Genomic DNA, 20753 nt, shown 5'->3' with positions numbered 1-20753 from the left:
GTATAAAAAAGATTTACTTTGCATGCAGTTTAAAGCAGGTTCATGGTTTCAAGATAGCATAATTCCCATGTTCCTTGCATTTTAATTTGCTTTTAGAGTAAGTATGCATTCCTCTGGGCAACCAACAGGAAGTCATCTATTGAGTAGATGCAGAAAAAGGATTGAGAATTATTGGACCAGATAACGTTAGTAGCTGTTCTGAGGAAAAATAAACTTGTTCAGAGTTTCCTTTGATTTTGACTATCAGACACATTCCAACTTCAGAAAGAAATGCAGGTGGGGGGAGATGAACTTGTAAGAATTAAGGAAATGTAGTATTAAATTTATATTTCATATTCTTCAGACTTGTGGGGAAATGAAGTGAGGACAACTGAAATAGGAGAATAGATCAATTATTCTGCTTCTAATTTCACAGGTAAATCCATCAGATAGGTATCATCTCATGCCCATAATCACCCCTGCCTACCCACAACAGAATTCTACGTATAATGTGTCCACATCAACTCGAACAGTAATGGTAGAAGAATTTAAACAAGGTAAACATATTGGCCTTATTGCCCTTTTCATATTCCCACATGGTTTTGGTTGAAAGTTTTATTCTCTATTGCAGTTAGAGTTATAACACCTATTCTTCCTAAAGATTTGTCTGCATATGAATATTTTTTCAGTAGTTTTCTAAAGTATGTAATATTAAGGCCAAAAATGAAGCCAGCCCAGTCTGATTGAACTTACTTTTTATGTTCTGAGAAAAGGCATAATTTATTTACATTTTATTACTCAAGAAATTTGATAAGGTTAGTTGTTTGGGGGTCAGGTGATAGAACAGCTGGTAGTTTTCAAAATCACTGCCTTCTTTTTTTAGGTCTTGCAGTCACAGATGAAATTCTTCAGGGGAAATCAGATTGGTCCAAACTACTTGAACCACCAAATTTCTTTCAAAAATATAGGTATTGAAATTTTGCATTTTGTATGTGTGTTGAGTGTTTTAGTTTTTCTTTAAGAAGAATGTTAAATAATATAGGTGACAGCTCACCTGTATATTTAAGTAAGGTAGAGAATAGGTTAACATAAATCTAAGTGATAACAGGATTTCTTTAGTATTATCTAATGCAGTATTGATGATTTTTAAGTGGATTATTTTGGTCTTATTTAATATATTTTGAGAGGCAGAGAGAAAAAGGTAGAGAAAACACCCATTGATAGTTTCACTCCCCAATGGTAACACCAAACTGGACCAAGAGCCAGGACCTCAGTTGAGGTTCCTGATGTGGATAGAAAAGACCCAGCCTTTCCTGGGGTCCACATTAGCTGGAGACAAGTCAGGAGCCCTATATCAAACCCAGACATTCCAATTTGGGATGCAGGATTGTTAACCAGCATCTTGACTTCTGAGCCAAATGCCTGCCCCAAGTGAATTGATTTTAAATTGCAGGTATAGAATTAATTTTGTCAAAGTCAGAGAATGTTGTAGTTTTCATAGGTTGTTTGCATATTTAACTCTTTTGTTCATTAGAAAGGAGAGAGAAAAAGAAATGATGGAAAAGCAGACCCTAACAATATGTCTGCCTTTTTTTTCTTTCTGATTGTTGCTGGAAATTCTTCATAGACATTATATAGTGTTGACTGCCAGTGCATCAACAGAAGAAAACCATCTAGAGTGGTAAGACTTAGATTTCAATTTGTTTACCTACAATATATACTAGTATATTTATATGGTGCTTTGCCATTTATAAAATGGTAAGTGCTTGATTTTCAGAATTATGAAATTGGTAACTAATATACATAACCATGGAACAAGCTTGTTTAAGAAATGCCTTCAAGTTAATATTCCAGCGTCAGGAGTGATATAAAGATATATGTACAGATTTTGCTTTTTGTTGCTTTTCAGGATGAGATGTAAGCAAAAATTTTGACATAATTTGGACGATTTTGATATCCAGATTCTTCTTAATTTCCTTACTGTAATGTTTTCCTCCATCAAAACTTAAAGAAAAAGACATTTTATATATCCTTTTATTTTAGAAGAGGGTGGTTGAGTGGCTTCAGAGCTTTAAGTTTCTGTAAATAGATAGGATATATTTTTGGTCAAGGAGCAGTGTAATCTTTCTATTCCATCTAAATTCATCTCTGCCTCCAGTATTATCACATCCCAGACTCCCATTAGGCATAAACACAGTAATGTCTTACTGTTGCTTCAAGGTTTTTCATTTATTTATATTTTATGTGAAAGGCAAAGTTAGAGGGAAAGGCAGAGATAGAGAGATATCTTCCATCTACTGGTTCATTCCCCAAATGGCTACAACAACTGGAGCTGAGCCAATCCAAAGCCAAGAGCCTGGAGCTTCTTCCGGGTGAGGGGCCGAAGGACTTGGAATCATTTTCTGCTGTTTTTTCATGTACACTAGCAGGGAGCTGGGTCGGAAGCAGAGCAGCTGGATCTTGAATCAGTGCCCATATGGGATGTAGGTGCTACAGGCAGCAGTTTAACCTGCTGTACCATAAAACCAGACCCTGCTTTAAGGCTTTAATGCTTATTTTGTTGGTAATTAAAGGGACCTTGTAAATAATCCTTTCATTGAAACAGTGTATTTTTATAGATCGAGGGTCAGGGAGCTATTGTCTAGGGCAAATTCAATCTGCTATTTATATTTTATAACATTTGTTAAAACAGCCTTTCTTGGCTGGTGCCGCAGCTCATTTGGCTAATCCTCCGCCTGTGGCACCGGTACTCCGCGTTGTAGTCCCAGTTGGGGCGCCGGATTCTGTCCCCATGGCTCCTTTTCCAGTGCAGCTCTCTGCTGTGGCCCGGGAAGGCAGTGGAGGATGGCTCAAGTGCTTAGGTGCCTGCACCCGCATGGGAGACCAGGAAGAAGCACCTGGCTCCTGGCTTTGGATCGGCATAGCGCGCTGGCCATATGGCCATTTTGGGGGGTGAACCAACGGAAGGAAGACCTTTCTCTCTGTCTCTCTCTCTCTCTCTCTCTCTCTCTCACTGTCTAACTGCCTGTCAAAAAAAAAAAAAAAACAGCCTTTCTTCATTCACATATGACAGTGGCTGCTTCCATGCTTCATAGCAGAATTGAATGGTTGCAACAGAAACTGTGGCTCAGAGAACTAAAATATTTGCCAAACTTGACAGAAAAAGTTTTTAAACCTCCTTTATTTATTTATTTGAAAGTTAGAGTTACACAGAGAGAGAAGGAGAGGCAGAGAGAAAGAGAGGTCTTCCATCTGCTGGTTCACTCCCCAATTGGCCACATCGGCCGGAGCTGGGCTGATCTGAAGCCAAGAGCCATGAGCTTCTTCCAGGTCTCCCTTGGGGGTTCAGGGGCCCAAGGACTTGGGCCATCTTCCACTGCCTTCCCAGGCCATAGCAGAGAGCTGGATTGAAAGTGGAACAGCAGGGACTTGAACCAGCGTCCATACGGGATGCTTGCACTGTAGGCAGCGGCTTTACCCGCTATGCCACAGTGCCAGCCCCTAAACCTCCCATTTAGATAACTGGAATAAATCAAAAAGTTTCATGTATCTACTAGTGAAACGCAATTTTTTTTTTTTTTTTTAATTTTATTTGAAAGGCAGAGTTACAGAGAGGGAGAGACAGAGAAAGAGATCTTCCATCTGCTGGCTCACTCCCCAAATGGCCACAACAGCCGGAGCTGGGCTGATCCGAAGCTGGGACCTTCTTCCAGGTCTCCCCATGTGGGTGCAGGGGCCCTAGCACTTGGGCCATCTTCTGCTGCTTTCTCAGGTGCATTAGCAGGGAGCTGGATTGGCAGCCAGGCTGGCACTGTGCTGCAGATAGCAGCTTAACCTGCTACTCCACAGCGCCAGCTCCCATGAAACACAATTATAATGTGTAAGCCTTTGTCAGCATTTGAAAAAAATTTTTTTTTAATTCTTAGTTATTTCTAATTCACAGAAGTCACCAGTAAGGTAATAGGACTAACATTAGTCAACATTTCTTAAGTGAAAACGAAGCTGCAGAATACTGTTATCATCCTAATGATAGTGAATTTTTCAAAATAATTTATTTGAAAGAGAGAGATCAATAGATCTTTAATTCTCTGGTTTACTCTCCAGAAGGCTGCAACAGCCAGGCCAAAGCTAGGAGCAGGAGCTTCATCTGGATTTCCCACGGGGGTGGCAGGGGCCCAAGCACTTGGGCCATTCTCTGCTTCCTTCCCAGGCCATTAGCAGGGAGCTGGATGAGAAGTGGAGCAATCAGGACACAAACCAAGGCCTATATGGGATGCTGGCATTGCAGGCAGAGGCTTAGCCCACTATGCCACAATGCCAGCCTGTGAATTATTTTTTAAATGGAAGGGCTAGTGTTTTGTGAAAATCAGAGCATGTTTGATTCAGAATTTATGTGCCAATGTTAGCATTTTTGTTTGCATAATTTAAATATATCTTAACCTTAGGGAATATACACATTTTTAAAATAATTTTTTAAATTGGTACATTTATTAAAAATAAAGATTAATGGTCTTGTGCTTAAATATCACTGTGGGCATATTATGACTTCCATAAAACATAACTAATTGCAAAAGGCTCTTCACAAATATACTCGAGGCAGAAATAAACAGGTAAACAGAAATGATCGACAAGACAAGGCCATTTCAGATATTATTCCCTTATAGTTTATATTTGCTAGAAGACAGATATTCTTTACATTTACAGCAGCATTCATGGAGGCTGTCTGTCACAGGCCGAAGGGCTCACTGTAACCACAAGTCTCTTCATATTTCCTAAATAGTTTTGTATTTTAGCTATGAAGGTCTATTACTAGAGCCAAACTTAACTAGCAAAATTTTTATTTCTCTTCTATTAGAGTCTAATACCTTTCTGGGCCTATTCATTTGCAGAAAGGAGTAGAAACTATAACCAGGTTCTTCATCTCATTTATCCAAGTGTGATGCCCAATCTTCATATGCTATCCAATTTCTTTAAGATAAAAGGAATGACTCACAGCAGGGCCACGTAGATGAGTAAATTCCCTATAGAAGATATCACATCCTTGTGCATCTGCAGTTTCATCTCCTCTGAGTGCAGCTTCGGTACTAGACCCTCTAGTGCCACTGTGCCTCACGGCTTCTAGCCTTAGTGCTGTGGTCTCCAGTTCTCAGTGGCCACCTAGCACTCAGCCCAACCCCACTTCCTGTCTGTGCCCCCTCATTTCCACTTAGACATAAGATCCAAAAATAGAAGAAGAATCAGGATCAGATTAAACAATAGTTTTTGTTCATGCTCCAGTCATGGCTATTTCATCTTCAAGAATGCATTAAAGGCCGGCGCCGCAGCTCACTAGGCTAATCCTTCGCCTTGCGGCGCCGGCACACCAGGTTCTAGTCCCGGTCAAGGCGCCAGATTCTGTCCCGGTTGCCCCTCTTCCAGGCCAGCTCTCTGCTGTGGCCAGGGAGTGCAGTGGAGGATGGCCTGAGTGCTTGGGCCCTGCACCCCATGGGAGACCAGGAAAAGCACCTGGCTCCTGGCTCCTGCCATCGGATAAGCGCGGTGGCGCCAGCCGCAGCGCGCTGGCCACGGCGGCCATTGGAGGGTGAACCAACAGAAAAAGGAAGACCTTTCTCTCTGTCTCTCTCTCTCACTGTCCACTCTGCCTGTCAAAAAATAAAAAAAAAAAAAAAAGAATGCATTAAATATTAAATAGACCATTTCTTTAAAAAAAAAATCACTGAAGTTGTCATTTACTTGATAGTATTTTTAAAGTCTCTATCATATTGAACTAAATTTTTTAAATGATGTTTAAGCTGCATAGCTAATAGGCTGCTTAGTTTACATGAGTGTAGTTTCCAAACTTAATATTGTTGTAAGAAAAATCTTGTCATTCATTTTAGGGTTGGATTAGTAGAATCAAAAATCCGTGTACTTGTTGGAAACTTGGAACGGAATGAATTTATTACTCTTGCCCATGTAAATCCCCAGTCATTCCCAGGAAATAAGGAACATCATAAAGAGTAAGTTAATTGTTTTTTTAGAGTTACACTTCCTAAATAATGTGAATCCGCATATTGTTCAGATCAGTTATGAAATTGTTTTTAACAGGCGTTGATGGGGGGGGCGGGTGATGTGTTACATATTTGAGTTTAAGTATGAGTGGCCATGCTTTTAAAATTAAGTACATACTACTTTGTATTTATTTTTTAAGATTTATTTATTTATTTGAACAACAGAGTTAGAGGGAGATACAGAACTCATCTGCTGGTTCACTCCTTAAATGATTGCAGTGGATGGTGCTGGGGCACTGTGAAGCCAGGAGCCTGGCACTCCATTTGAGTCTCACACATGGGTGGCAGGGACCCAAGCACCTGGGCCATCTTCTTCTGCTTTCCCAAGAACATTAGTAAGGAGCTGGATCAGAAGTAGAGCAGCTGGGGCTTGAATTGACTCTTCTGGAATGCTAGCATCAACAGTTGGTAGCTTATCCAACTTTGCCACGATGCCGGCCCCAGTACACACTACTTTGTAGCTCACAAGCCACAACAAAAATTCCAGAGCAATATTTGAAGCATCTTTAAGTGTATATTCAATAAGTCATTTTCAAAGCTACCTAATCCTCTTTAGAACAATGTTGAGTACCTTGCCAGTCTTCTGGATGTCAGTTTTAAGAATTTGGCCAAACCACTGAAGTCTGTGTGTATGAGGTAGGGGCATAGAGACCAACTTTTAGTTACCAAATAGTGTCTGTAAAATTGTAAAAACAATTAATGGAAATTCTTAAATTTTACTTTATAGCAACAATTACGTGTCAATGTGGTTCCTCGGAATAATTTTTCGGAGAGTAGAAAATGCAGAAAGTGTTAACATAGACTTGACATATGATATACAGTCATTTACTGATACAGGTAAGACTTTGTCATTGTAGAGCTGTGGTTCTCAACCTTGGCTGTAACTCAGTATCATCTCCTAGGATCTGGCTGACGATTTTTTGAAGTCTGCAGTTGGTTAAATGAATATGGTGCATCCATATTGTAGGAATCTCTGCTGCTATTAAAAAAAAGAAACATGTTGAAGCAGTTCCAAGTCCTATTAAGTGGGGTGATGGGGAGGAATTGCAGAACAGTGTGTATAGAGTGCTACCATTTATATAAACAAAAATGTGGACATGTTTGCTGAAAAATACATAGAACATCTCTGGAAGGATTAAAAGGTTTAAAAAAATTGATGAAGGTGGTAGTTTCTAGGTCAGAGAATCAGTGTGCTTAGATCAGGGATAAGGAGACTTCCTGAAAACTTCTCAACCCTTTGAAATTTGTCCTGTGTGATTGTATTCTGTTGTAAAACAAAAATAAAACTAAAATTCTACAGGTGATTGTTCACAGCCAATGGTTTATCATCACAGTTATAAAGATGACTTGATGTTTGTTTTTTATGTGGTATGTTAGTAGTTACAGACTTGCTGAATATGTTTTAGAAGGATCAGTGAAAACAGTGCCTTTCACATCTAAGACCTTAACAACACATCTCTGAAATATCTTCATGTATCTGCTGTAAATGTGAGGTTGCCTTAATAATCTAGAATATTATACATATGTGCTGTAAGAATTCTTGGTTTGGCTCTTCTGAGTTTTCTGAATTTTTAACTGTCACATTTATTATAAAAATGCAGATTCCTGTGCTTTACCCTAGAACCAATAAATCTCTCTTGGGATGAAGCCAGAGAACTTGTGACTTGAGCAAGCACTCCTGGTGTAATTATTTTATGAACAATATGTTTGAATTGAAAACATACAAATTTTCCTATTCTATTTTGGGTTCAAATTTTTCTAGGAGGAGTTGGGATGTTTTGTTTATTACAGATTTATAAAGTATTCTTTTCCAAAGAAACTTAGGGACTCAATTGAGAGATTAAATAATTTACCACATTTCATAGTAGTTGCTTTGCAAAATAAGCCTCCTATCCCTGTCTTTCGTGGACTTAAAATTGGGTATTCACAATTAAAGCATATTAAGTAATTTCTGTGATAATTAATAAAACTGGGTGTTTTATTTTAATAAGGTGTGAAAGCATTAGAATGGGAACTTTAGGCTGTGTGTGTTCTGATCCCAGCAAGGTGTTCAGAACTACTGAACTTCATTTCACTACCTGTAAATCAGAGTGTACTTGTAGATAGTTTCTGAAATCTGCTCTCCTGTGAATTAGGTGAGCTACCATAGTAAAAGAAGCTTCTTGGAGGAGGGAGAGCTTGAATTGCATCTTAGATAATTTGATACAAGAATTGGCTTAAACTTCATCAAGTAATTATGAGGAGAGATTGCCTTTGGGAAAATAGCATAAAATAAGATTTGAATGAAACCTTTTTCCCATAAATTTATTTTGATAATAAGGCTTAATTATAAGAAAATCACAGAAGAGAGACATGGAAATACTATAGTTTTGTTTTAATAGGATTACGATGTGGTGGAAATGTTTTAGAAATTTTGTTCTGTAAGAGGTGTGTGTGTGTGTGTGTGTTGGAGAGATGCTAAGTGAAAGTATATGCATTTCAGAAAAAGAAAACAGCCCTTGTTTCAGAAAGAAGTTTCCCATTTAATGTATTAACGTTGTTACAGTGTACAGACAGGCAAACAACATAAACATGCTGAAGGAAGGAATGAAAATTGAAGCAACTCATGTAAAGAAAAAGCAGCTTCATCACTACCTTCCAGCAGAGATTCTTCAAAAAAAGAAAAAGGTGAGCTTGTAATCTTTAAGGTTTATTTTATTTATTTGAAAAGCAGAGTTACAGAGAGAAGAGAGACAGAGGGGGAGATACCTTCCATCTGCTAGTTCACTCTCAAATGGCTGCAGTGGCCGGGGCTGGGTGAGACCCAAGCCAGAAGCCAGGAGCTTTATCTGAGTCTCCCCACATAGGTACAAGGGCCCAAGTATTTGGGCCATCTTCTGCTGCTTAGCAGGGAGCTGGATCAGAGAGGAGCAGTGGGGACTTGAATTGGTGCCCATATGGAATGTTGGCACTACAGATGGCAGCTTAACCCACTGTGCCACAACGCCGGCCCCAAGCTTGTAATCTTTTTTTTTTTTTTTTTTTTTAAGGGAAAGAGTTTATTGGGGAAAACCCAGCAGGCGGGAGGGAAGGGGCGAGGAAGGAAAAAGAGAGAGAGAGGAGAGAGGGGAATGAGAGAGAAGAGAGAGAGGGAGAGCCCAAGCTTGTAATCTTAACTCTCCAGTATATAGTTCCTCTCAGTCCTGGGCCCAAATGTGCATTTTTAGAGTTCTAAACCTTGTTAAAAAAATAGTTCAATCTAGGACTAAAATCTGACCTTTGGTTATCACAAGAAATAGATTGTTTATATTCTTCAGAATTAAAGCTAGTCTTTATATTCTCATTTGCTTTTTGAAATCCTAAAAGCCTTCCCCCTTTTCAGCAAAGTCTCTCTGACGTCAGTCGAAGTGGACTTCAATCCAAAAGATCATCTCTAGATAGCAATTGTCTGGATAGCTCCAGAGACACTGATAATGGGACACCTTTTAATTCCCCGGTATCTACAAACAAGCCTTCTAAACTGGATAGTCCTCCTGCAGGAGAAACAGAAAGGTCTGTATTTCAAAAATATCTTTTAATTGTTAAAAAGATTTTACTTTACCAGTTACTAGTCAGTTCCTTATTTAGAAATACTTGAAGTAATTTCAATCACTTAATGATAATTTAATAATTTTCTTAGGAATAGTGTTGAGCCTGCTGCTGTAATTGTGGAGAAGCCACTGAGTGTTCCACCAGCTCAAGGACTTTCTATTCCAGTCATTGGTGCAAGTAGGTATCTAAACTTCTGTTATTAATGATACTACCATTTAAGTATTTATTCATTAAAATATTTTTTGTCCTTTTCAGAAGTTGACTCTACAGTAAAAACAGCATCATCCCCGGCTGTGTGTACCATTCCTACTGTGGTAGGACGAAATGTCATTCCTCGAATTACAACACCTCACAACCCTGCCCAGGGACAACCACATCTAAATGGAATGTCAAATATAACTAAGAATGTTACACCCAAAAGATCTCATTCACCATCCATAGATGGAACTTCTAAGAGGTTGAAAGACATAGAAAAGGTAAAACTATAACTCTGGTGGTGATTAAGTAGTTGATTTTTTGTTGTTGTTTTTAAAGTTAATACTAAGAAAACTCACAGTTCTCCATTGCTGTGTTAGTGTTGTGGCAAGAATTAACTATGTTTCAGACGTTAAAAGAATATATTCTTCACCCTAAATTCAAATTACTGATATGTCTGAAAATTGAATATTTGGTTTGAGTTTCTCCTTAATTTCAAAAGACCCTCCTGGTAACTAAATGATGATATTTTTGTGTGTGTGTTGTATGGTGTGTTAATCTCCTCTGCTTCCAGTAGGTGGTAGTAAAACTATTTTAGCTAGAAACCAAATTGATTTAACCAAAAGATCACTCAAGCTAAAAATTAAGGGTGGCATTTGAATTCAATCTAATTTAAAATCTTCCCTCACCAATCCATGTTTAAGTTTTTGATGATTAACTAGCCTCCTGGTTTATATAGATTGTAAGGTTTTAGCAAGTGCATAATAACAATTCATATTAATGTTTGTATTTTAGTTTATTCGACTTGAATCAGCATTTAAGGACTCCCGTGCTGCTGAAGAGAGAAAAAGAAAATCATTGGTAACTATTTTAATAATGTGCTTCAGAATTCTTACTTTTAAAAGATCTGTGTGCCAGGAAAAAGACAGTGTTAGAAAGCCGGTCAGATTAGATCTACTGTCATGTTGTAGTTACCTTTTATTTCAGGTAGGAATACATGTTTGTATATAGGAAAGAAAGTTTTCACTTGTATGTAATTCTGTTTTTAGGATGCCATTGGAGGAGAATCTATGCCTATTCCAACTATTGATACATCACGTAAAAAGGTAATAGTCTTATTCCTAGATGAGATACATTGGTAGAACTCACAGGTGATCTACAGGTACAAAAGCTTAATATTCTAGCTTTGGGGAAGGGTAAGATTTTGTCCCTGTACTCAAAGACCAGCAATATAATGGGGATTGGGTGTTTAAATAGCAAACAGAGTAAAGTCCTGAATGTGTGTATCTCAAGAGGCTAGACGTGAGGTAGTTGTTTAAGAAGATTGTTTAGATTATGTTCACCCTTTGTCTTTTATTTATTTATTTTACTTGACAGGCAGAGTTAGACAGTGAGAGAGAGAGAGAAAGGTCTTCCTTTTCCATTGGTTCACCCCCCAAGTGGCTGCTACGGCCGGCATGCTGCACCGACTGGAAGCCAGGAGCCAGGCGCTTCCTCCTGGTCTCCCATGCAGGTGCAGGGCCCAAGCACTTGGGCCATCCTCCACTGCACTCCCTGGCCACAGCAGAGAGCTGGACTAGAAGAGGAGCAACCGGGACAGGCAACCGGGACAGAATCCAGCACCCCAACCAGGACTAGAACCCGGGGTGCTGGCACTGCAGGCGGAGGATTAGCCAAGTGAGCCATGGCGCCTATCTTTAAAGAAACAGTTGGGGCCGGTGCCGTGGCTCAGTAGGCTAATCCTCCGCCTTGCGGCGCTGGCACACCGGGTTCTAGTCCTGGTTAGGGCACCGGATTCTGTCCCGGTTGCCCCTCTTCCAGGCCAGCTCTCTGCTGTGGCCCGGGAGTGCAGTGGAGGATGGCCCAAGTCCTTGGGCCCTGCACCCCATGGGAGACCAGGATAAGCACCTGGCTCCTGCCATCGGATCAGCGCGGTGTGCTGGCCACAGTGCGCCAGCCACAGTGGCCATTGGAGGGTGAACCAACGGCAAAGGAAGACCTTTCTCTCTGTCTCTCTCTCTCACTGTCCACTCTGCCTGTCAAAACAAAAACAAAAACAAAGAAACAGTTGGGTGCTCAACAGATGACAGTGTAGCTTTTGTTGTACACCACTGCTTACTGTCAAATTTAGATTTGGTGATTAATATTTTAGAAAAACCAATGTAATATTGTATATAGTCAGCACCTTTTTTTTGTTAAAGATTTATTTATTTATTTGAAAGAGTTAGAGAGAGAGAGAGAGGGAGAGAGGTCTTCCATCTGCTGGTTTACTCCCCAATTGGCCGCAACAGCTGAAGCTGCACCATTCCGAAGCCAGGAGCTTCTTCCCAGTCTCCCACACAGGTGCAGGGGCCCAAGGACTTGGGCCATCTTCTGCTTTCCCAGGCCACAGCAGAGAGCTGGATTGGAATTGGATCAGCTGGGACTTGAACCGGTGGCCATATGGGATGCTGGCACTGCCGGTGGCGGCTTTACCCTCTATGCCACAGTGCCGGCCCCCTTAAAATATGAGCTAAAGAATCCCTAAACCTAATTTTAAAATTTGTTCTTTAAAGAATTAAAGTTGAAACTAAAAATATAAAATAATATTAAACATAGTAAGCTAATCAAGTGCTAAAAAAAATCAACCATGTCTAAATGAGAGAAAATTCTTCTTGGAGTTTATAATAAACAAAATGACTTCTTGTTTTCACTCCTTACATTAAGAAATAGTGATTTTCATTGCTGTTGATTGTTACTCTGCAAGGTTCCCCAGGATGTATTGGCCATTTGAAAGCAAAATAATGTCTTCAAAAGCAATTATTTATTATAGAATCTTTCATCTAACATTAAAATACTAAGTTATAAATGGTATGGGTATATAATTTTATTATGTGTAGTAATGGGAGAGTAAAATTTTGGGATGATACTGAATTATAAGAGTGAAATGACATATCTTGAGTTTTAAAATAATTCAGTATGAAGAGTAAGTTTGTAAGCCAAATGTGGCAAAATTTTAAGTGTCAGGCTGAGTTAAGACATTTGAGTGTTCGTTGCCTATCGTTTTATTTTCTGTATTTGTAAAATTTTTCATTATCTTTTAAATGGGTGTGACTAGGGTATAAGGTAATGTAAGAGGAGAATGGATTAACTCTTGCTAGTCTTCTCTTGTTTCCATTACATAAAAGCCTGTATTTTAGGGGTCCTTTGTTTCTCAGTTTCAGAGATCTTAACCTTCATTATATAATAATTTTAGTATCCTCAGAATCCCTTACACAGATGTCCCTGAATGTCACTTTCATCGAAGTTGTATACCCTGATAACAAAGTTTAGTTTTCCTGAAAGCTTACATATCATAGTTAGGTTATAGTGTTCTCCTTGAAACAAATTGAGGAATAGAACTCTGGGATATCAAATTTTCCTTCATAAAACACTCGTTTTTCACCTCTCACCCAAGTTTATTCGCCAGGCACTTCCTAATTCTCAGTACCATCCTGACTTTAAGGAAGACTGTTCTTTATGCATTTCTCAGTTCAGAAGTGACTGTTGATTTAACAGGGTCCTCTTTCCTAAACATGCTTGCTGCCATTCTCATACATACTTTTCTAATTTACTCTGTTCCTCTATTCTGCTTTTCACCTTAGACAGTTAAAAAAAAGCAAGAAATACCTATGAACACCAGTAGGAAACATTGAGCACACATTTGAGTGTTTAGTAGTTTAAGGGATTTGTAGAAAAATTTGTAGTTTTATGACTGACTTACTTAGCTGAGCCTTTATAATATTTATATGCTTTTCCTTTTTTGTTTGTTTCTTTCCAATAGAGACTACCTAGTAAAGAACTTCCAGATTCATCATCTCCAGTTCCAGCAAATAACATCCGTGTCATCAAAAATTCCATCCGACTGACACTTAATCGGTAAAAGCAGTGCCTCCTCACTAAAGTGAACATGCGATCATTTAGTGGCATAGACAGAGCCACTCTTTTCAGAATAGAAGTGGCTGTCATACATAAAATAAGGTGAAAGTTACAGTCATCAGCCTGTCGACCTTGAAGTGGTTTTTGAACTCTCACACTTTGACCTGCAGATGCTGTAGCATTCTCTCACTGATTGCTACGTACACTTCTCTGAGGATCACCTGCTATCAAATTGTCATCTACAGTATTACGGCTTTGCATTTGGAGGTTTTACTGCCTTAACTTTCAATGCTTGTTTCTCTGTTATGGGAACCAGTTCTTGGCCACTTGGATACTGATAAAACAAGTCCCGAACTATTTTTTTTTAAGTCTTATGTCTGTAATCATTGTATAGAGCTTAAGAAAAAAATGAAAACAAACAAAAAAAATTGTCTTGTAATTTTCCAAATGTTAACAAATTTACTTTTGCATTGAAGCCACTTTGTGAAACCCGAGATAAATGAATGTGAGATATTTTTTCTGCTTTCCTCGGTTTTGTAGATGTACTGTCTGTTCTGTTGATTTAAATTATTTTTTCCAGATTGACACATAGACTATTTAAACTTTTATTATTATTTTTTTGTGCCTTTCTGTCCAAATGTTGCATAGTTACCAGGGAGGATTAGTCCAGTGATTAAATAAGAGTTGGGCACCATAAATTCTCTGTTTTGCCTCCCATGGAGGCCTTTGAAATGCATCTTTACTAAAAATCAAAATATAACCAGGATACTGAAAGTCAGTATATGAATGGTGAAATTGTTACATATCCTGTCTCATGCCATTCTTGTTAGTTGACTGGTTCCTTTCCTGAGGAACAGTGCATTCCAACATCAATAAGATACCTTTAAGTATGGCAAACTTGTACTTTTGAGGTGTAACATTAATTTGGCATGATAATTCCAGACCATAATTTACCCCACAACTTCAAACAGTTTCTTCACAGACTAGGCATGCAGAATAAGTAGTGGATTTTATTGAAACTTAAAGGCATTTTTGAGTGACATTGTTACCAACCATTAATTGGCTCAGGACCTTTGTAATTTTTATTTGACTATATGAGTTGTCTTTTTTTACACTGCTTTTTTCAATGCATTTCTTAATATTTTTTAAGTTTCATGAATGCATGCTCAGTTTATTAAAATCCATAACCATGTAATTCTTGTAATATGTTGATTCAGTGTTTTGTAAATGAAGTCGTATGTATTTTCAGAGTATTTTTGTATGTACTGTAAGATACCATCTTTTCAAAGAGAAACCTTTAAAACCTTTACTGTCTCTCTTTAGTCTAATTTTTTTAATATGGATTATGCTTGAATTATTATATTTAAGATGAAAATGTATAGTTTGCACCAGGAATGTCAGTATATATTACCTCTTCCAGCTTTCATTCAGCATTCAGTAGGTCCATTAGAAAAAAAAATGGTGTATTGAATAGTGCAGGAAAATACCTGGTTGTATATTTTATAGAATTACAAGACACCATCTAGCTAGTGGAGAAATACATTGAGTTGAAATTTTTGAATTATGGTTGTCAGAGAACAATATTCTTCCTTACTCCTATTCTAGGACCACTGAGTCTCTAAAATGCCAACTCTAATGTTTAATTTGTACAAAGGAAAACATGAAAAAACTCCTTAAGAAAAGAAGAGCAAGGAAAAATGATTGTTCCATGATTCACTTTTTAGCAGAAGAATGAAATACATAACCAAGTTGTAACTTCCTTGGTAAAGCATAGCTTACCCCTTTCTTTATTCACATATTTTGACATTCATTCTGCAAATACTCTATTAGAACAAAAGTGAAAAACTATGAAAGGACTTAAAATTGTCACCTGAATTCAAACTTGGAAAAAATTTTTAGTAAGGGATTTGATTAAATTTTATGTACTTCATTTGTGTGCGTTTCTGCATTTAATATCCCCTACTTTTAAATCAACCTTCAAGTCTCTTTAAGAATTCTCCATAATCTATGTTTGCCTTTGATTTGCCTTGTTATATAAACAGATTCTTTGGAAGTGACTAATAGAGTTTTCTTTAACAAGAAAGCAATAAGCCTAATCTTGTACCTTAGTACGATCATTTATTTTGAATTCAAGATCCATCCAACATAAGATTAAGACGTGGTCAATGTCTCAATATTAGAATCTTCAAAGATAGCATTATTCAACCTGTTTAATAACTAACTGAGGACTTCATTGGATGCTTTTGAGATGATGAGTTTGGTCAGAGTTGAAGTGTTTTCTATCTTGACCAGCACGAAGAATTTTCAATACATTTCATTACCATAGTAGGAGATCTCCATTGTACTAATTCCAAGTAAGTTAAGGAGAGGTAATGGTCTGGGATTGTATGTTATATTCTGCAGCACTAAGTACATGTGTTCGTTTTTAAGTATGAACCTATAGCCAGAAATACATTTTATAAAGACAGCCTGTTCTTCAGTACACAGAAACATGTTCATGTTCACAAGGGTGTTAAATTTTAATTACTCACTTTTTAGTGACTAGCTCTGGAGAATATATCAAAGGAAAACAGTTCTCTGCTATTTAAACTTTTAGGCACCTAACCAATTTGAGATAGAAGGTGCCTGGATTAGAATTGTAAAAATTGGCACAGATGAATTTTAAAAGTATGTTGATGCTTAAATTAAGAGTAACTTTGTCTTAAGGCAGCAATTTAGTAGCATTATTCAAATGCTTATTTGATTATAGCAGCAATTAAGTGGAAATGGGCTATGTCAAAATGGACTGAATTTATTTTTCACTATGTCCTACAGCTTTGAAATAGGAATTCTTAACTTGGGAGTCATGATCCCTTAGGGAAACCTTTGTAATTTGTATATAGAAATTTTTATTTATATGCAGTTTTCAGGGGTAGGGTGGGGAGTTCATAGTTTTCATTAGCTTCTCAAAGTGATTCATGACCTTAAAAGGGGGAAACTACTGGGTTGGAATAATCCTGAAATATTTAGAATTTTCTCCATTTGATGTTGTGCTGTATGTCTATAAGTATACTGTGGAGGTCTCTGAGAAACAACATTTGGAAGTGTCTATTTACTTAAGGTGAAATGTGGTTTCATCAACATTTACAAAGTGCTCAGTATCGGATTTACAAATGTCTTCATGTTAACTTAGGTTTATTAACAGTATTAAATTTCAGTTCAACAAATTTCAACTTGAGATTGATCAAAGTCTGATCATTAGAAATGGCAGAAAACATTCTGTCTCTCGCTAACTTTGCCTGTCAAATAAAAAAAAAAAAATGGCAGAAAACAATCATTAAAGATTCCAATCCTTTGATTTCAAAACATTAAGTTCTTACTTCCACCTCCATTTTTGTAGTCCAGTCCTGAACAGACCAGTAAATAGAAGAGCTTTGACTAAAAAAGCATGTGTGTTTAAACATCTATCTATTAAATTGTCCAAAGCCTGGAATTTAAGTGCAGATGATGGAAGAAAATCAGTCTCAATAATGGTAACTATTTCCTTAGGATTTTTTAAAAGAATTCTGCAAATTCACATCCTTCCCACATTCCCTATTTTTTCTGAAATAATTTTCTGATATAACTTTATATTTGAAGTTAGTTGAACAAATAATTATTAAGCTGGCTATAATTTTTAAGCTGTTGCTGCATTTTAGCAAATACTCAAAATTACCTTATGAACAACGTAGGGTATGTTGATGTAAATGGTGCTACATCACTCCACAGTATTATGTAAAGAGAATGCAGCTGCCGTTCCTTTCTAGGTAGCCATTTGTGTAGTTCATATTTTTCCTGCCTTTCATTTGGATTGTCTAATTCTTAGTTGTACACATGAGCCTCATTATTTGTCTGCAATAAGTACTCAAATAAACTTGCTTTGATGAATAGGTGATGATTGAGTGATGTTATTTGGGAATAACTCAAAAGTACCAGAAGTCTTATTTATCAAGCTGACAGCCAGTTTGGTCATTTACCACTTGGACTCCTTTTGGAGATACTGGTATCCACCAACCACTTAATAAGGCAAAGCTCAGACTCACTTTGCTGCATACAGAATCACTTGCTAACTATTTACATACATTTTTTAATCAACCTACTAGCAAGCACTAGCACAAGTTTTTACGGTTAATGAAGAATTAACCCCTATAAGCTTGAAGAAGTGCCAGATTTCGGTCCTTGTAGGTGATCCAGTCACTTTCATGAAAATCACTGGAGGCATCTGTGACAAGTATTGGGGAAATTCTGTCACTCCAGTGGTCAGCCTGGCAACCAGAGCTCTGTACTATTGGCTGGACACAGAGCACTTAGCAATCAAGCCTTGGGTGCACGTTATTACAGGTCTTGTTACATGATTTTACTTCTTGTATCAATGAGCAGTAGCCAATCCACATCCTAGTACTGAATTCACAGTGAAAGCTGTGTCTGCATCAGTATGATTATTAGGAAGCCACACGTTTGACATTAAGCTAATTACAAAGACTAGGTATTGATGCATCTGTGGATAACCAGAGAGGGAGGGAGGGAGGGAGGGGAGAGAAAAAAGAAGGAAAGCCAAGGGAAGGGAAGGAGAAAGAAAAGAAAGGAAGGCTATTTGAAAGGCAGTTACAGCAAGAGAGAAGGATAAACAGATTTTCCATCCACTGATTCACCTTCCAAATGGCAACAGGTGTGGCTGGGCAAGGCCGAAGCCAGAAGCCAAGAACCAGGAACTTCTTTAGGTCTCACCTGTGGGTTTCAGGAGCCCAAGTACTTGGGCCATCTTCCGTTGCTTTCCCAAGCACATTAGCAGGGAGCTAGGTCAGAAGTGGAGTACCTGTTTGGGATGACAGCATTGTAGGCAGCAAAGCTTTTACCATCTATGTGAACAACATTGTTCTCTCCCATCTGAAACACTTGCCCTTGAAACCTCAGAGGAAGCTATGCCATGATTATACCCAAAAGGTCAGCGAGGGCTCTCCCAACAGGATGCAGACAGGCAGATGGCATTTCTTAGCCCTCAGACCAGGTTGGAGCTGAAAGACAATGGGATTCAGGAGGAATATTGCCAAGAAAGAAAAAGAACGAAGGCTTACCTAACATGCTTGAACACAGTGAGAAGATATTAACACTTCCATCAAAGAGCTTGAGCATAACCAAGTAAATTTTCTTAATGACACATTAATTTCAGAAAAATCAAAGAACTAAAAACAGTGGGGCAGACATTTGACATAACACTTAAGAAGCTGAGCAGGGGCTCATGCTGCAGCGTACTGGGTAACTGCCTGTGGCACCAACATCCCATATGAGCACCAGTTCAAGTCTCGGCTGCTCCTCCTCCGATCCAGCTCTCTGCTATGGCCTGGGAAAGCAGTGGAAGATGGCCCAAGTGCGTGGGCCCCTGCACCTGTGTGGGAGACCCAAAAGCAGCTCCTGGCTCCTGGTTTTGGATCAGTCCAGCTCTGGCCCTTGTGGCTATTTGGGGAATGAACCAGCAGATGGAAGACTTTTCTCTCTGACTCTCCCTCTCTCTGTCTGTAACTACCTCTCAAATAAATAAATACATCTTTAATAAAACAAGCAAACCAAAAAAAAAAAAAAAAAAAAAAAACCTGCTGACTAGGACACCCCTATTCCATACTGGAGTGACTGGGTTCAAGTCCCATCTCTGCTTCTAATCCAGCTTTCTGCTAATTCACACCTTGGGAGGTAGCAGATAATTGCCCACGCATTTGGGTCCCTTTCACTGACATGGGGAACTCAGACAGAGTTCTGGACTCCCATTTTTGATGTGGCCCAGCTCTGGCTATTATGTAGGTATTTGGGAAGTGAACCAGTGGATAGAAGATCTCTTTGTCCCTATGCCCTTCAAATAAATAACTTTTTTAAAAAGAAGTAAAACTAAAGTACATCACCTATCTCAGCTGTGAATACTCATATAGTCTCCATAATGTAAATGAAGAATATTAAAACTGCTAAAAATTATCACTATTCTGAGAAGGATGTGGGAGTGAAGAGCACAGTACATAAGTTAACTCTGCATCTTCAATGGTACTAAGTAGAAAATACCTAAAACCAAAAAAACTAGACTCGTATAAGCATTTTATTTAGAAATACATGGCTAAATAGTAGGAAAAAAGTCTCAAAATGTTGAAAACGGTTGTCTCTAGGGAGCAGAAATCAAGAATGAATAAGGGAAGACTATCGTGGCGTGGTGGGTTAAGCCAACACTTGCAATGCTGGAATCCCCTATGGGAGCTCCGGTTAGTCCTGACTGCTCTGCTTCTGATCCAGCTGTCTGCTGTGGCCTGGGAAAGCAGTAGAAGATGGCCCAAGTCCTTGGGCCCCTGAACCCACATAAGGAGACCCAGATGGAGTTCCAAACTCCTGGCTTCAGAGCAGTCTAGCCCCAGCCATCACAACCATTTAGGGAATGAACCACTGGAAGATATCTCTGTATCTCCCTCTCTCTCTGTTACTCTGCCTTTCAAATAAATACATCTTTAAAAAAAAAAAAAAAAAAAAAAAAAAAAAAAAAACAAGAAAAGAATGAGGAAGAGAAAGGTAGGAAGTGGTTGTCTCTCTCTCTCTCTCTCTCTCTCTCTCTCTCTCTTTTTAAATAAGCCTTGTAGAGCTTTCTGAATTTTAAGCTCATATACCCACTATCTACCTGTATGGAGGGCCAGAGAATGTCATAGACTGAAACAGATAGACGAGGGAGCTAACTCAGCCACAGTTCTTACCACTTGTGGGACCTTGGATAAGTTGCTTAAACTCTTTGGGTTCCAGGTCACAAATCTTGAAATGTGAATATCAAGGTCTAGTTCATGAAAGAAGCTAGTTCATGAAAGGAGCTCTGCCATCTGACTGCCTAGGATCCCATCCCAGCTGGGCACTCACACGCTACCTGTGCAGGCAGCAGCAGCTACGTCACCTCTCTGTGCTCCAGTGTTCTCTTCTGAAAACTGGTGATGACAGTAAGAGAACCCACCACAAAGAGTTGCTAGATGGGTTAAAAGAGACAAACCAAAAGTTCCTCATGAAGAGCAGAGCTGAACAAGTAGC

At 38.6% G+C, this 20753-nt stretch overlaps 1 protein-coding gene and 1 pseudogene across 1 annotated transcript in view; one reads left to right on the top strand and one right to left on the bottom strand.

Annotated features, from left to right (window-relative positions):
- Window positions 1–17597, top strand: part of PAPOLG (poly(A) polymerase gamma) — a 43017-nt gene extending 25420 nt beyond the window's left edge. The window contains exons 11-22 of the mRNA XM_002709855.5: window positions 416–536; window positions 863–947; window positions 1607–1660; window positions 5859–5978; window positions 6757–6866; window positions 8575–8696; window positions 9391–9560; window positions 9688–9776; window positions 9855–10075; window positions 10590–10655; window positions 10844–10900; window positions 13597–17597. Of these exons, the coding sequence (XP_002709901.1) occupies window positions 416–536; window positions 863–947; window positions 1607–1660; window positions 5859–5978; window positions 6757–6866; window positions 8575–8696; window positions 9391–9560; window positions 9688–9776; window positions 9855–10075; window positions 10590–10655; window positions 10844–10900; window positions 13597–13695 (1314 nt within the window). The 3' untranslated portion in view covers window positions 13696–17597. The remainder of the gene's footprint in view (window positions 1–415; window positions 537–862; window positions 948–1606; window positions 1661–5858; window positions 5979–6756; window positions 6867–8574; window positions 8697–9390; window positions 9561–9687; window positions 9777–9854; window positions 10076–10589; window positions 10656–10843; window positions 10901–13596) is intronic.
- On the bottom strand, window positions 4930–5740 carry LOC108176392 (mitochondrial import receptor subunit TOM5 homolog; annotated as a pseudogene).
- Window positions 17598–20753: the final 3156 nt, after the last annotated feature.

The sequence above is a fragment of the Oryctolagus cuniculus genome, chromosome 2, assembly GCF_964237555.1.
Source record: "Oryctolagus cuniculus chromosome 2, mOryCun1.1, whole genome shotgun sequence".
Lineage (NCBI taxonomy): Eukaryota > Metazoa > Chordata > Mammalia > Lagomorpha > Leporidae > Oryctolagus > Oryctolagus cuniculus.
The sequence above is the reverse complement of the archived record's forward strand: the minus strand, read 5'-3'. Positions and strand labels throughout refer to the sequence as shown.